Here is a 15,385-nt window from a genome sequence, read left to right on the forward strand (position 1 = left end):
GGCAGTGTCACTGGCCCTCATATGTGGGATCCGAACCGGGGCCCTCTGGCATCCCAAGCGAGTTCTTAACCATCGCGCCACTCGGCCGGCCCCCGTCCTTTACTTTTATAGCTAGTCTATGTCCCCACATCCCAATTTATCTGCTAAAGCAGAGTTTAGAGAAGTATGAAAAGATATTTAGTCCCTTGATTTTTTCAGACCCCAAAGTTGCCAAGTGGGACCTAGTGGGCTTATACTGAGCTAGGCCAATCGCCTCCAGGACTTGCTCAGTCTTCACTGCTCAAATATTATCACTTTCTCTGTATACCATGATGTGGATGTTGGGAAGAACTATCCCATGCCCTTCTTAATCCATGGTAATCTGGATTTGCCCTTGCTACCCAGAAAAACTATTCTGGCTATTGTGATGTTTTTCCTTTTTCTAAATCCAAAGGATGCTTTTATTACCTATTTTACTTCTGGGTGTATCTGACCCTCTCCACTTTTTAGTCCCTCTTTGGCATCTGTGATATCACCCTTTCCTGATTCTCCACTTCTGACCATGCGTCCTTAAAAATTCTTTTTTTTTTTTAAATTTAATAAATTCCTTATCTTCTGCCAGCCTCTTAATTGTTAATTTTCCTCAGGATTCAATCAACCTTTTCTTCTTAAATTTTACCTTCTCCCCCAGGTTTCAAATATTATTACAATCACTACTTCATTTTCAACCACTATCTACAGACCAAAAACTGTAGCATAGCATACAAGTCTTGGAGAGGGCTGGAGGAAGAAGGTATTTAAGATGACTTTCTATTATCCTCAATCCTTCATCCAAAATCCTTCATTGGTTAAAGTACAGGCAGTTTTCTAAATATTTCTTGATCCTTTTACTTTTGTTTCTTTGTCTGCCATTTTTTCTTCTTAGAATAGCTCCTAACATTTGTTAAGCACTTATTATGGGTGAGGCATTGTGCTGAGTGTTTTATATTGTGCTGAGTGTTTTACATATCCATATGTTATTTAAGCATCTCACCAACGTTAGTAATTATTATTGCCCTTATTTTACAGATGAAGAAATTAAAGCTTAGAATACCTTAAATTATCTACCCAAGAACTCAGGGCTAGTGGCTTGGACTGCTATTCCCCTGCAATCTTCACCTGGCTACTCTTGATAATTCCTACAAATCTTTCACTACCCATCTATTTCAGGAGCCAGGCAATTCCCTAAACAAATCCATCCCCAGTTACACAATGTACAAATCCCTAAACAAATCCATCCCCAGTTACCCAATGTACTTTACCAATTGCTCCATTAAATGTATGTTAAATAAATAAACTAACCCTCTATTTGCAATTTAATACTCCTTGAAGGTTTGGTTGCGTGAAAGAAGTATATTACAAGACATATTTCTCAGTAAAATTTATAAATGGGAATTTTGCGTAAAACCGTGTCTTAGAAATCCTAACCACAGTTGATTACTCTGAGCCCAAATAACCCATAATACTACTGAAAAAAATGCGGTTTTGGTCTTTTAAGACTGGAGATGAACATTAGCTTATTCTAATTTATGGAAGTAATAAAACTCTGTGAGGTCTCATGAAGACAAACAGCAAAGGTTTCCTGATGCCATTATATGTCTCTTTCAAAGTCAATATGCAAAGGCAAAACTGCCTATGTTTACTGTATCCTTGATTTGACTCACTGAAATCAAATGGTATAAAGCAAAGAACATTGAAATGATAAATCTAGGTTTAAGTTGTGGTTTTTGCCATTACCCAGCTGTGAACTTTTGCAAGACCTTAGTTTTGTTGTTTGCAAATAAGAAATTAAAGGATAAGATACTACCACTACTAGAAAGAAAAAAAGTAGACAAATATCTCCATTATGGGCTGAGTTGCGTTCTCCCAAATCCATAAGTCGAAGTCCTAAACACCACCACCTCAGAGTGTACTATATTTGGAAACAGGGCCTTTACAGAGACAATTAAGGTAAAATGAGGTCAAATGGGTGAGCCATAATCCATGACTGTTGTTCTAATATAAAGAGGAGATAAGACACAGACAGGTGAGACCATGAGGAGACAGCCATCTGCAAGCCAAGGAAAGAGATTTCAGAGGAAATTAAATGTGCTGATAACTTGATCTTGGACTTCTAGCCTCCAGAACCATGAGAAATAAATTTCTGTTGTTTAAGTCAGTTAGTCTGTGGTATTTGTTATGGCAGTCCTAGCAAACTAATACAACTGGCATTTCAATACACCAACACGGTGATTCACCTAAGGTCAAACTAATAGCTAGAACTAGGTCTCCTAATCCAAGGCTGTTTGGAAAAAGTAGTAATAAGTGCTACTTAGTAACCCAATATGATAAAAATATATAGATTATCTACTGGAAAAATGGTTAGTGTAAGGAAAAGTATTCACAGAACTTTACAACATGAAATCAGCAGAAACAACCAGAATGTATGAAATTATGAAAAATAATAAAAAGAAATAGCTGTCAATGTCTATTATGCCAGGCTGCTTAGTTTTTATGTATTATTACTAATTCTCACAATCATCCAAAAGGAGATATTATACTAATATTAAAGTAAAAAATAAATGAAACTCTGATAAATTAGAGGGCTTTTTCCAAAGCCAGAAAGCTGTTAAGTACTAGACACAGGTTTTGAAACCAGATTAGCCTAATTGTAATCTTGTGCTCTTTTCAAAATATTATATTGTTTTCACATATCTCAAGTGAACAGTGATATAATACATACTAAAAAATATCATGTGATCATTAAGATGGTAAAGGAAACTCAAAGGTTGATCGAGAGCTTACAGATTAAAAATTTTCTTCTCTGTTCTTACATTCTAGGTTTTCTTTAATGAACACATACAGGCTAAAAATAAGAACTCTTAAAAAACAGAAAGCATTCAAGTAAGTCAAAGACTGGAAAATGAGCAAACCCTTCTTTCAACTTGAATGATGCATGCTTCTGTCATTAAAATGGTGCACAGGGAATCTTTTTTAGTTCTCCTTAGGGACTCAGAATTTAAACTTACAACACTGTGGTTTCATATCATATTTTATTTTTGAATGAATAGATTTCCTAGCTTACCTTATGGCTTCTGAATCAATGTGCACAGGTGCAATTCTTTCCAATAAAAACTTGACCATCTCTAGAAAAGGATTTGTTGGTTGCTTAGGATTTGCAAGTTTCCGAGCTATTTCTCTCTATAAAAAGGAAACAGTTTTACCATAAGTATGATTCAGTTTCATGTTTTTCAAAATAAAAATAATTGTAGGCATCAAAAGTGTTTCAAGATTCAAAACTAGCAGAAGTAAAAAAAAAACCACAAAAACTTCTGCTTTAGACCCTGACTAAAATTATATACTGATTAAGCAATCACTGCAAAATCTGGACTTTGGAGAACAGAAAGGAGATAACATGGTGTGACTTACCGGTATGTCTCATATTTCTCCCATGAAATTATTGTTTAGTAAATAATATTTTTAATGCTCTACTTTTGAAAAAATTTAAAAAAAAAGTATACTTTCATGGGTATGTTTAATTGGTTTATTTCATAATTTGACAGAATATTGTTTTATTTCAGTTAATTTGTTTTTTTAAAGAGGGAGAGGTTCATAAATGTATAAATATTTATAGAGTTTTTCAGTTCTGGAAGAACATAGCTGAGTTTGAAGATAATGGCATTATGTTAAATAGCGCCTACAAAAAAAAGACTTTATTGCTGGAAGTTTCTAAACAATGTAAGGACTTAATGATTATAGGGGCTGATTCCCCCAAAGACAAGGTTAAGTTTCCAATGTGCTGGGCACTGGGTAAAGAAATTTATTTTAATAACACGAAATTTACTATAATAACAAGGCCTTTAATTGAATACCTCTGATGAGTAAATGTAAATTTTAGCTGAGAATATAATGCACATTAAAATGTTTTCCAAACTATAAAGCAATTACAAATAATAGTCACTCTACAAGCTTTTTTAAATAAAAAAGAACATTTTGATAATATATGATCGGGGGACAAAGGCGAAAGGAAAAAAATTTCTATTGTAGTTTCAGTGACATCTTGACACAAATTAATTATAAAGGTCATATTAAATGAGATACCATACATATTTGTTAGTATTGTCCAAATGACTGAGATTCTAAAGAAAACTTAGCCATTAGGAGATTCCTGACTTATTTTGCAGGCTGTAATTAACTAAGCAAAATTTCAGCATTTAAAAAACAAAAATACTTTGGTCATACTTTGCTCTAAGCCAAAGGTACACATTTTAAGCCTAAATTTAAATACTGTACTATCTTTTGAAATCAAATTTATTTTATGTAGGTCTCCTCAAAAGGGGATATTCCACCTGAGTATAAAATCTGGTTGCTTTAACCTTAGATAAAGTCAGTGATTGTCTAACAACAAATAAGCCTATTAGGAAGTTGCTAGGCAAACAATATAGCCAGTACTTTGGAATTGGTTAGTAAAAATTGGGGAAACTAGGAATTAGAGGAGACACTTACGGTATTTCATATAAGTGTAGAAAAAATAAAAAAGGAAATACTTAAGCGAAAATGAATTTACAATTATTTAAACAGTAATAGCACTATATAACATACACCTATGTATAGAAACAATACTAGACAGTTTTTAAAACCTCATGTTTTGGTATTCCCACCTAACAATCTTACATTTAAATAATCCCTCTAAACAGCATTTTATATATGTAATATTTAGGTAACTCTCATAACAATTATTTATAAATATTTTATGTGTGACAATATTAAGTGATACTAAGAATAAGCAGCAAGCCTAATTACGTAGTTTGTGGCAGGTAAATAGTAACAAATAGACCGTTTCCTAGTTTTTGTTACACATTCAAGAGAAAAAAAAGGTACTCACACATACTTCCAATACACAAACAGAAACATATAAGACCAACAAGGCAATTTATAACTGAAAAGTAGTTGAGAAAGCTCCAAATAGAAGTAACTAACCATATGTAATCCTTTTAGGAAATGACATCAGAAAGAGTAAAGAAAATGAATTCTTTGCGTCTCTGACAATGTTTCAGAAATTTCTGATCAAATCTATGCTGCTATCATGGCAGTTTGATACTACAAATACTAATACATATTTACTAGTTACATACGTTTTTTAGTATACTAAGTAGTCTTACGGAATATCAAAGAAATAGCCCCTATTTTCAACAGGCTTATAATTTATTAATCCTGTCATTACAAAAAATTTTAAAAAGAGCTTAAAAAAAATATATATATATATATATATTCGTTAAAAAAACAGTATTCTTTCATGTACAGTGTTTCCCCCTTGTATACTTTGTTTTCCTAGCTAATTAAAATGACTCCTAAGAGGATTTAATATTATCAATATTTTTTGCAGTTGTAATCAGTCAACTAGCCAAAGCAATTTCTCACAAGAAGCAATTTCTAAAGGTTTAAATTTCATGTTACAGTGACCTATTTTTTTGGGTTCCTGGACCCAATTCCAATGTGAGGGGTGGCGTTCTCCCCACCAACAAGCAATTCTCTGGACATCATCGGCAGGGTGTCCTACAAATCAACATAATTCTGACACTATCTACCCAGAGATAGCATCAGATCCCACAGGTTGGGGGTTCAGTTTTGTGGGTCTCCACCCTCATCCCGACTTCAGATGTTAGTCAAAAGCCCAGGTTGTTACCTTTACTTCTGACCACCTGCCTATAAATGAGAGGTTCCCATGACCTCCTCCTTCCTTGGGTTTTATTAATTTGCTAGAGCATCTCAGAACTCAGAGAAACATTTTACTTAGTAGGTCACAGGTTTATTATTAAAAGGATATATATAACTCAGGAACAGCCAGATGGAAGAGATGCACAGGGCAAAGTATGGGGAAAGGATGCCGAGCTCCTATGCCCTCTACGAGTATGCCAGTCTCCCCAGATCTCCACATGTTCACCAACCTGGAAGCTCTCTGAATCCTGTCCTTTGGGAATTTTATGAAGGCTTCACTACATAGGCATGATTGATTAAATCACTGGCTAATGGTGACTGAACCAAATCTTTAGTCCCGTCCCCCTCCCCAGAGAGTGCGAGTGAAAGTGCCAACCATCTAATCACATCGTTGGCTCCACTGGCAACCAGCCCCCTTTCTTAGGTTAGTTCCAAAAGTCACCTCCTTAAACATAAAACAAAGGCAAGGTGTTGCTTTTCAATATTTAGGAAATTCCAAGGGTTTTAGGAGCTTTGTGGCCAGAAACAGGGTAGAAGACCAAATATATATTTATTATAAATCACAATATCACACCTGTGTATCATTCTCATTAAATTATAGAAAAGGTTAAATTGAAAGAAAAAAGGAAGCATTCTATGTATGATTGTTACTAAATAGTGTAAGTTAGCATCTCTGTCAGCTTTCGTTCTTTCCTTTTCTACCTCCTCCAGGAGATATAACTGGGCTAATATATACCAACCAGGCCTAAACCTCAGACTTCTAAACACAACTCCTGAGGACACACCTCGTTATCTTCTACTATCCCTAAAGCATCTCCTCTGATATCCAGTCACCCAAGGTAGAAATACAGCAGTCATTCTTGACATAGTGGTCTAATTCCTACTCATCCTTGAAGATTCAACTCAGGAGTCATTTATTCTAGAAGAAGCAATTCCCTATTCCACTCCTGGGATGGGTATTGTTCCTTTGTGTTACCGAAGCACATGATTCTATCAGAATACTTACTACACTGTATTCTCTACTGATATATTTGCCTGCCTCTGTCACTTAAGCTGCAACCTCGGTGAAAGACCAAGATAATACTATTTATTAAATTATGCAGTGAATTATAACGATGTAAGCTTAAGGGACAAAATAAAATTTGGACTACAATGCACATCTGGATAATCCTGTAGGGAAGGGTTTTTTAAGGGGTGGTCCATGAACTACTCATATCAGAATCACCGAGACTGTTAAAACATGGAGCTTTATAATCCCACCCTACACCTATCCTTAAGAATTCCCAGTGTTTGTCACATATACCGTAAGAATGACCATTTATTTACATCTTATAGGGCAGCACAGGGGGCCCTGTATTAGGACATAGATAGATTTCATTTTATCTTATTCTTTTAACAATCCTGTGAGGTTGGTAATATTCATAGATGAAAGCTCAGAAATATTGAGCAACTAACTCAAGGTCACACTAGTAGTAAATGTTATAGCTGAAATTCAAACCTAGGAAGGTCTCAAATGCTGAATTAACAAGCTTCCTAGAAAAATCTTAAAATTTGGGAACCATGGTCACAGGAAGGCACTAAAGTATAAAATCACAGAGCAGAAGCTATGACGAATATGTGACCCTTCACTAGAACCAAGGTGTGGCAACTCAAGACCTACAGTCCAAAGGGAAAGCAAATCTTCTAGCACTGGGGTCGGCAAACTGCGGCTCGCGAGCCACATACAGCTCTTTGGGTATGTATATGTGGCTCTGGAGTAAAACTGAAAATAAAAATAAAACTATTATAGTTTCATTTATAGAATTTTTAAAGGATATTCTTCACATAATGGTGATTTCATTTGTTTTTTGGCTCTCGAGTAATTTTTAAATTGTTGTGTCAGAATTGGCTCTTCCGTCTCAAAAGTTTGCCGACCCCTGTTCTAGCACATATTTCAATACCATTACTCACCCTCCCTCACATCATCATGGATGTATGTGTTAATCCACAGTTATGTGTCAACTGTCATTCCTTGCTCTAAGTATTTTTGCTGAAAATTTTCAGGAATGAAACTGAGACAAAAGGGTAGAAAGATATTTTATCTCCATTTCTACAAACTGTTACTGAGTAATGTTCACCTTTTGAGAAAAGGTGATTGTCATTTAGCAAAAAAGGAGATGGTGGTTACGTACACATAGCGGGGGACAGAGGACGGACTTTTGAGGATGGAATGAAAGTTACATAAAATGACAGAAGCTAAATTTTATGTTTGTAGAGTCCTTCTTTATTCTTTTCCTCTACCTTGGAATGAAACTATTAGGAAAAAAGGAATGTGGATAACTAGTATCAGTAGCCTTTGGGGAAGACAAAATGATACAGATATTCTGGAAAATGGCAAAAACTATTCTAACAGTGGTCATTTTCCTGAGTGTATAAAGGGTATTAAGTTTTACTTCACACATGAGAACATACAGATAAGTTAAATAATGTTCTCAGAATACACAATGCTAATATAAGAGCTAAAAGAGAAGTTACTATGATACCATTCACCAAAGAAAATGAAAAAATGTGAAGAGTAGAAATTTTTTCTTATGGAATAGAGTTCTATTAGCTATTTTGTGGCCCCGTTATTTAAATATCCTCAGAGTAACCTCCCCTCTCAAAAGGTATTATCATACTCTTTCCAGTCCAAGTGCAGACTTGCCTGGTCTCTACTTGCCTGGTCCCTAAAATCAGCAGCACTGATTAGATACCTGTAGTATTCATTCTGAGATATTTTGGTTATAAACATCTGTTTTGCATATACTTTTTGGATTTGGAAACTCTTAGAGATTTCTGGTATGACAAATAGTAGGGATTCATGCTACTGCCATTCTTTTTTTCAAATTCAAGCTCAATTCCTGTTTTCTCTCAGGAACAAAAATATCACTTGATTGTTCTTTCTCAAGGTCCATGTTTCTAGAGAAGTACTCAGCTTGTACTGGTTCTTCCTGCAAATGATGAATGTACAGAAAGAACACTATCATGGATCTATGAGATTTAGATTCTACCTGCAGCTCAGCCACTATAACCAACTGTGAAACACTGGATAAGAAACTTCGCCTCCTTAAAATTCAGTGTCCTCATATATAAAATGAATTACTCATAGGTAATTCAGAGCTCACAATATTGTTAAATTCACACAAACCAAGTATCTTAAGGTATTTTCAAGCTATTTCAATCTATGATCCAATTATATTAATAGATGCCCTGCAGGACGCAGTGCTCTGGAACCATAATTCTTTTTTTTTTTTTTTTTTTAGCTGAGCCATCCCGCCACCTGTTGGCAGCTCACGGCTGCTCAGCTCGGGCTGACTCGAACCGCTGTTNGGCTGCTCAGCTCGGGCTGACTCGAACCGCTGTTGCTCAGAGCTCAAACTCTTGAGCGAGCTCTTAACCAACTGAGCCACTCAGCCGGCCCTGGAACCATAATTCTTAATGCTACAGAAGTAAATGAAACCTTTAAATGTTCTTAGCAAACCACCTAGCTCAAAAGTGCAAAGGTTGAGGTAGTCTGGGGACTTGGCACATCCATATCTCTAAGGCCCAACAGGAGAGTCCACAGCTGTCTTTCCCCTAAATTGACTTCCCCCATCTCTTCCTAATTATTGATCTTTTTAGATACACTTAGATACTCTGTATCCTTACACTAAATAAAAAATACCTACTTCATGCTCAGACAATTTTGTATATATATCTATTATAATCCTTATCCATTATGACATATTTAAATAATTATCTCATCTTAATACTTTCTAGAACAAAGTTAGACATAAATATGTGAATTTTCTTTCTCTTACTCATCTCTGTAAGCCTTATCCCAAGAACAGTGTTTGTCATATATGTGTAATATCACAGAAATACATTTTACTTAAATCTTAAAGGGCAGTGCAGGTCCACGTGTTAGGAGATATATATATATATAATATATAATATTCTAAAATCCCTATAAAGTTAATATTTATAGATGAGAAAAACGAGGCTCAAAAATATTGAAGAACTTACTAAAGGTCACACTGATAGTAAACAGTATAGATGATATTCAAACACAGAACTGTCTCATAAAATGTTGAATAAATGAATGAATAAAGTTTTCCTTCCTGATATTTTCAATTATAGTGGTTTTCTATAAAACAAAAAGTCCAAGAACAGAATGAAGACGAAAGCCTAAATAGGAATTACCTTATCTATAAAGGCATACAAGGCAATGTAACTTGCTTATTTATTAACAAGGGTGACTTCCCATGCTAATACGTGGGAGGAGAAAACGCATATACATAAGCACATAGAAAATTCTAACTTAATTAACAGATGTCTACTAAATACAAAAATCTTGCTCAATTCTGAGGACCAATCTCTCTGGCTTAGTTCTCTAGTGTTTTTCCTGGAATTTGGCTGAAGAGTGGTAAGAAAAGAGAGCTAAGTTGACCATAGATAAACTCCTAGGTAATTCAGAGCTCACAATATTGGTAAATTCACACAAAATAATCTCTGTAAAGCAGGTTTTAATGAAATATAAATTTTTATAAGCAAACTTAGAAGAACAAATGCAAAAGTATAATTTACTAACCACACAAACATCTGCCTGTTTGCAAGAACAGGTTGGGCTGATTAATAACTCCAATTGAGAACGCAGTTTCTCATCATCACCAAGAACCTGGTTAAACTTCTTCACAAAATCTTGTGCTTTCCCAGGGTCAGGCAAATTCTCTATAAAATTAAGAGAATCAATATTACAAATGAAAAACTACTCTACTAACTAAAAGGAAGCTGTCTTAAAAATACTGCTGAGCCATCAAAAGATAATCAGCCTAACTGGTACTTAGAAATAAAATGATTAAGAAAAGGATTATTTTTCTCTTACTAAGCCTTAAATTGACAGTCCCACTGGGTGAATTATTTGTCTGTTTTGATGTCTATTATATTTCTACAGAGTGAATAAACATACTTACTTGCTATGGTCATCAGTTTTCCAAACATGGCAGAACAGTTAGCCTCTGACTGAAATTTAAAACAAAAACAAGAAGTCACATGTGCTAACAAATTTCTGTAAGAAAATCTATGCTACATATTGTATATTTTTTTAAAGTTCAAAAACAATTTCATCTCAATATACCCACTAGAAAATGGATTACCGTATCTAGGATTACCATATCCAACCCCAAAATTGATAACAAAGAATTGTGGAGTAGCAACAACTATTAATTTAGGACAAACAGAAGGAAAGGAGATGTCAGAAGGAAAAGATATTTAAAATTTTTAAAAGTGTATTAACTTTCATTGGGAAATTAACTTGCCAGAAGATTGAACAAAAGGTAATTAAAATGATTATATCAGGGCCGGCCGAGTGGCGCGATGGTTAAGAACTCGCTTGGGATGCCAGAGGGCTCCGGTTCGGATCCCACATATGAGGGCCAGTGACACTGCCCTCTACAGCTAAGATGCTGAACAACAACTCAACCTGGAGCTGGGCTGCCATGAGTCGCCGGCGACGGCCTAGGCTGCACTCCCTGTGGCAGTGGGTTGCCATGGGCTACCGTGTGTAGCCAGCAGCCAGCGTGAGCGGCCCTCAAGCCGCCGTGAGCGGCCGTCCAGAAGCCGGCGACTGATCTGCCTTGCCCGGGAAGAGCGCAATGATGGTGCCAACTTGGGCCAGTGAAGCAACGTCCTCCACAACTAGACTGAAGAACAAAAGGACTTGTCTGTTCCCCTTCCCCCAATTCCCCAGCACTGTTCCCATCCCCCCAATTCCCCAATAAAAATCTTAAAAAAAAAAAAAATGATTATATCAAGGGCCGGCCAAGTGGTGTGTTGGTTAGGAGTTGGTTTGGGACGCCAGCTCTGAGCAGCAGGGCCCTGGTTCGGATCCCACAGGAGGGCCCAGTGACACTGTCCTCTACAGCTAAGATGGTGAACAACAGCTTGACCTGGAGCTGGGCTGCCGTGAGTCACCAGTGATGGCATAGGCTGCAGTGGAGCTGCAGTGGGCTGCCATAAGCTATTGTGTGTGGCCCGGCAGCCAGCGTGAGTTGCTGGCAGCCGTGAGTGGCCGTCAGAGGCAGGCGACCAATCTGCCTCACCCAGGAAGAGGGCAATGATAATACCAACATGGGCCAGTGAAGCAACGTCCTCCACAACTAGACTGAAGAACAAAAGGACTTGTCTGTTCCCCTTCCCCGATTCCCCAATAAAATCTTAAAAAAAAAAAAAGATTATATCAAAATTACTGTAAAATCATAAACCAAAATTAACTAAAAATGTGAATAGAAAATTTATCTTCCTAAATAGAGTTCTACCAGCTACTTTGTAGCCCATTAGTTAACCTCAGAAAATCATCTTCCCTCCTAAAGGTACTTCCCTTTCCTCCATCACAATGAAGTATGACTTTATCATTCAATTTGTAGGAAATCTGAGTAATTTGGATCAGAAATTGGTGAACTATGGTTCCATGGCCCACCCGTTTTTGTTAAAAATTTTGTTGGAACACAATCTTGCCCATTTATTTACATATTGTCTATGACTGTTTTTCTACTACAAAGGCAGAGTTGAGCAGTTCAACAGAGACTGTATGGCTTGCATATCCTAAATTTTTACTAACTGATCATTTACAAAAAAAGTTTGCCAATCCTTGCTTTAGTGTCCATGGGCCCTTGAGGGGTCTCAGCCTATAGTTCCCTGGTTAAGACATGTATTCTACCAAATATGAGGTGTGACCAAAAACTACGGTGAATGTTTAAATAAAAAAAATTTCTTACATTGGGGGGAAATGGGGTGGCGGATTGGGGGAAGGGGGTTGTCACTTCGAGGGGTAAAATGTATAACTATTGCACTGTGTTGTACAGCTGAAACTAATTCTAAAAAATGTGTATTTCATAATAAAAAATAATTTAAATAAAAAAAAATTTCTTACAGTAAGACACATTGCCATTAATCCCCCTAGAAATACTTCCCTTTTCTTCAAACACACTTATTCCATCGTTCTTGCCACTTTCTGAAGTAGTTCTGGAAGTCCTCTTTCGTGAGTGTCTTTAGTTTTGCTGTCATGGCTGCCTTGATGTCCTGAATCAATTCCAAATGTTTACCTTTCACCGTCATTTTGACTTTGGGTAAGAGCAAGAAGTTGCATAATGCCAGATCTGGTGAATAAGGTGGATGAGGACACACAGTAATTTTTTATTGGACAGAAACTGCCGTCTCAGAAGCTATGTATGACACAGAGCCTTTCCATTGTGATCAAAACACACGCTGAATGTTGCTGCCAAGTGCCAGTCAACGGAAAGGCAGGGATCTTCAATATGGGAAGTAGTGCGTTGAACCTTAGTAACAGTGTGCGACAAGTTTCAAGTTGTTCAGTGCAGTCAGTTGGGTGTGAGCTACAGTTGAGAGATGTGTTTCAAAGTGTGCTGTAAATCATCCTTCATCATGACAAGCTCCATGTCACACATCACTTCTAGTACATGGCGATTTCTGTCAAATAAAAACATTACGGTGTGTCCTCATCCACCTTATTCACTGGATCTGGCACCGAGCAACTTCTGGCTCTTCCCCAAAGTCAAAATAATTCAGGACATTGAGGTAGCCATGATAGCACAACTAAAGACACTCAGAAAAGAGGACTTCCAGAACTGCTCCAGAAAGTGGCAAGAACGATGGGATAAATGTGTTTGAAGCGAGAGGGAGTATTTTGAGGGGGATTAATGGCAATGTGTCTTTTACTGTAATAAATTTATTTAAACATTCACTGTATTGTTTGATCACACCTCATACATTTAGAAGTATTTTGGAGATCATTCAAGTTTCTCTCCCCCACCTTCTAGAAAATGCTGGGCAGAATTTCTTGAATTTGACTGGCATTTTTATAGGATTGATACCTGATTTAATACTGACTCTCCACTGAAGGACCAAAAAACCATGGAATAAAAAAAAATTATGACTTCTAGGGCCGGCTGATTGGGAAATGGTGAAGAGCTGGCTTGGGATGCCAGAGGGCCCCGGTTCGGATCCCACAGATGAGGGCCAGTGACACTGCCCTCTACAGTTATGATGCTGAACAACAGCTCAACCTGGAGCTGGGCTGCCATGAGTCACCGGCGACGGTGTAAGCTGCAGCCCCTGTGGCAGTGGGTTGCCATGGGCTACCGTGTGTAGCCGGCAGCCAGCGTGAGCGGCCGTCCAGAAGCCAGCTACTGATCTGCCTTGCCTGGGAAGAGCGCAATGATGGTGCCAACTTGGGCCAGTGAAACAAGGTCCTCCACAACTAGACTGAAGAACAAAAGGACAGCAACTTGTCTGTTCCCCTTCCAATTCCCCAATAAAAATCTTAAAAAAAATAAAAATAAAAAAATTATGACTTCTAATAGAAATTTATCTTGAGGTTTAACTCTAATTATTTGAAAATTGATAAACTACATATAATATCTTAGTGTTTAAATACTTGATAAACTAAAAAACGCCATTTCTTCCCTCGTGCTGGAGAACAGAATTTATTATATTCATTTGAAATGGAAATTTAGCTTGAATAATAACCACAGCAGTTATATTTAATGTACATTTGGAAAATAAAAGACAAGATAGTTTTTGCTTACTTTGTTATATATAACTACAGAAAAACTGAACAATGGCTAAAACAAACTATAAATTTAAAAGAATCATGAACCTACTGTAGGCTGCTTGTGCAAATCCAATAATTCTCGGACATGACTTCTAAGCATGTTCTGACACTTCCACATTTCATTGAGAGCTCTGTAAACAAAGTTATAAACATGAAAAAAGTACATAATATAGCGATACTGGTAATTATTCAACTTTACTAATTTTCTTGTTGCATTGTGTAGATGCACCATTCTTCTACATCTGTCTAAAATTTTAAGTCAGAAAATTTATTAGGCTTAAGGCAGTCTAGTTTTAAAAAAGGTAAATATAAGGCTTCTTATGAGCAAAAATGTATGAGAAGCTTAGAAGGATGAATAGGATCCTGCCCAGTAAACGAAGGAATTAAAACACATTCTAAGCAGAGGTAGCTATTATGTTCTGGTACAAAGAAAGATAAAATTTCATCGAAGTGCATGGCACATATAGGAAACTGAAAAAAAATTATAGGCTTGGAGCACGGAGTATGAGTGGGGGAGCATCAGGAAGCTGGAACATACTATAGAAAAGGATCAGATCATGAAGACCTTTTTATGCAAGGCTATAAGGGGGTACGCATAAAGGGCTGTAGACAATTTTAAAATATGAATTTTTTAGAAATGATATAGATTTGACATTTCAAATTTCAATGAATATGCTTATTCCAGACTATTTTTTTTCTCTATGAAAGCAGATTTTCTTCTCTACAAACCTACTCCATAATTCCAGGTGCCCAGAGCACCTCTAAGAAATTAGTCCATCTCTGAGTATTCTTTGTCAAATATTCTGAAATGTAAACACAGACTAAAACCTTAGGCCAGGGGTTTACTACCTAGAATATTAGAAACCACTTATAAATCTTTTAAGAAATTATGGCTAATGCCTCCTAATACAATGTCATCTACGCAATACTCTTCCAAAAAATGTCAAAGTCATTAAAGACAAAGACAGACCAAAGAATGGTTCGAATTAAGAGACTAGAGACATGACAACTAAATACGCAACGTGTAATACTACAAAGAGA

The 15,385-nt window shown here is 36.6% G+C and overlaps 1 protein-coding gene across 5 annotated transcripts in view; it reads right to left on the reverse strand.

Moving 5' to 3' along the window:
• Positions 1–15,385, reverse strand: part of PDS5A (PDS5 cohesin associated factor A) — a 126,236-nt gene that overhangs the window by 53,186 nt on the left and 57,665 nt on the right. For all 5 annotated transcript variants that reach the window (XM_019640861.1, XM_019640864.1, XM_019640862.1 and 2 more), the window contains exons 14-17: positions 14,394–14,475; positions 10,686–10,734; positions 10,304–10,443; positions 3,083–3,198 (exon numbers count right to left, since the gene is read on the reverse strand). In XM_019640861.1, coding sequence (XP_019496406.1) covers positions 3,083–3,198; positions 10,304–10,443; positions 10,686–10,734; positions 14,394–14,475 — 387 coding nt within the window. The remainder of the gene's footprint in view (positions 1–3,082; positions 3,199–10,303; positions 10,444–10,685; positions 10,735–14,393; positions 14,476–15,385) is intronic.

Source organism: Hipposideros armiger, unplaced genomic scaffold (assembly GCF_001890085.2).
Source record: "Hipposideros armiger isolate ML-2016 unplaced genomic scaffold, ASM189008v1 scaffold_53, whole genome shotgun sequence".
Lineage (NCBI taxonomy): Eukaryota > Metazoa > Chordata > Mammalia > Chiroptera > Hipposideridae > Hipposideros > Hipposideros armiger.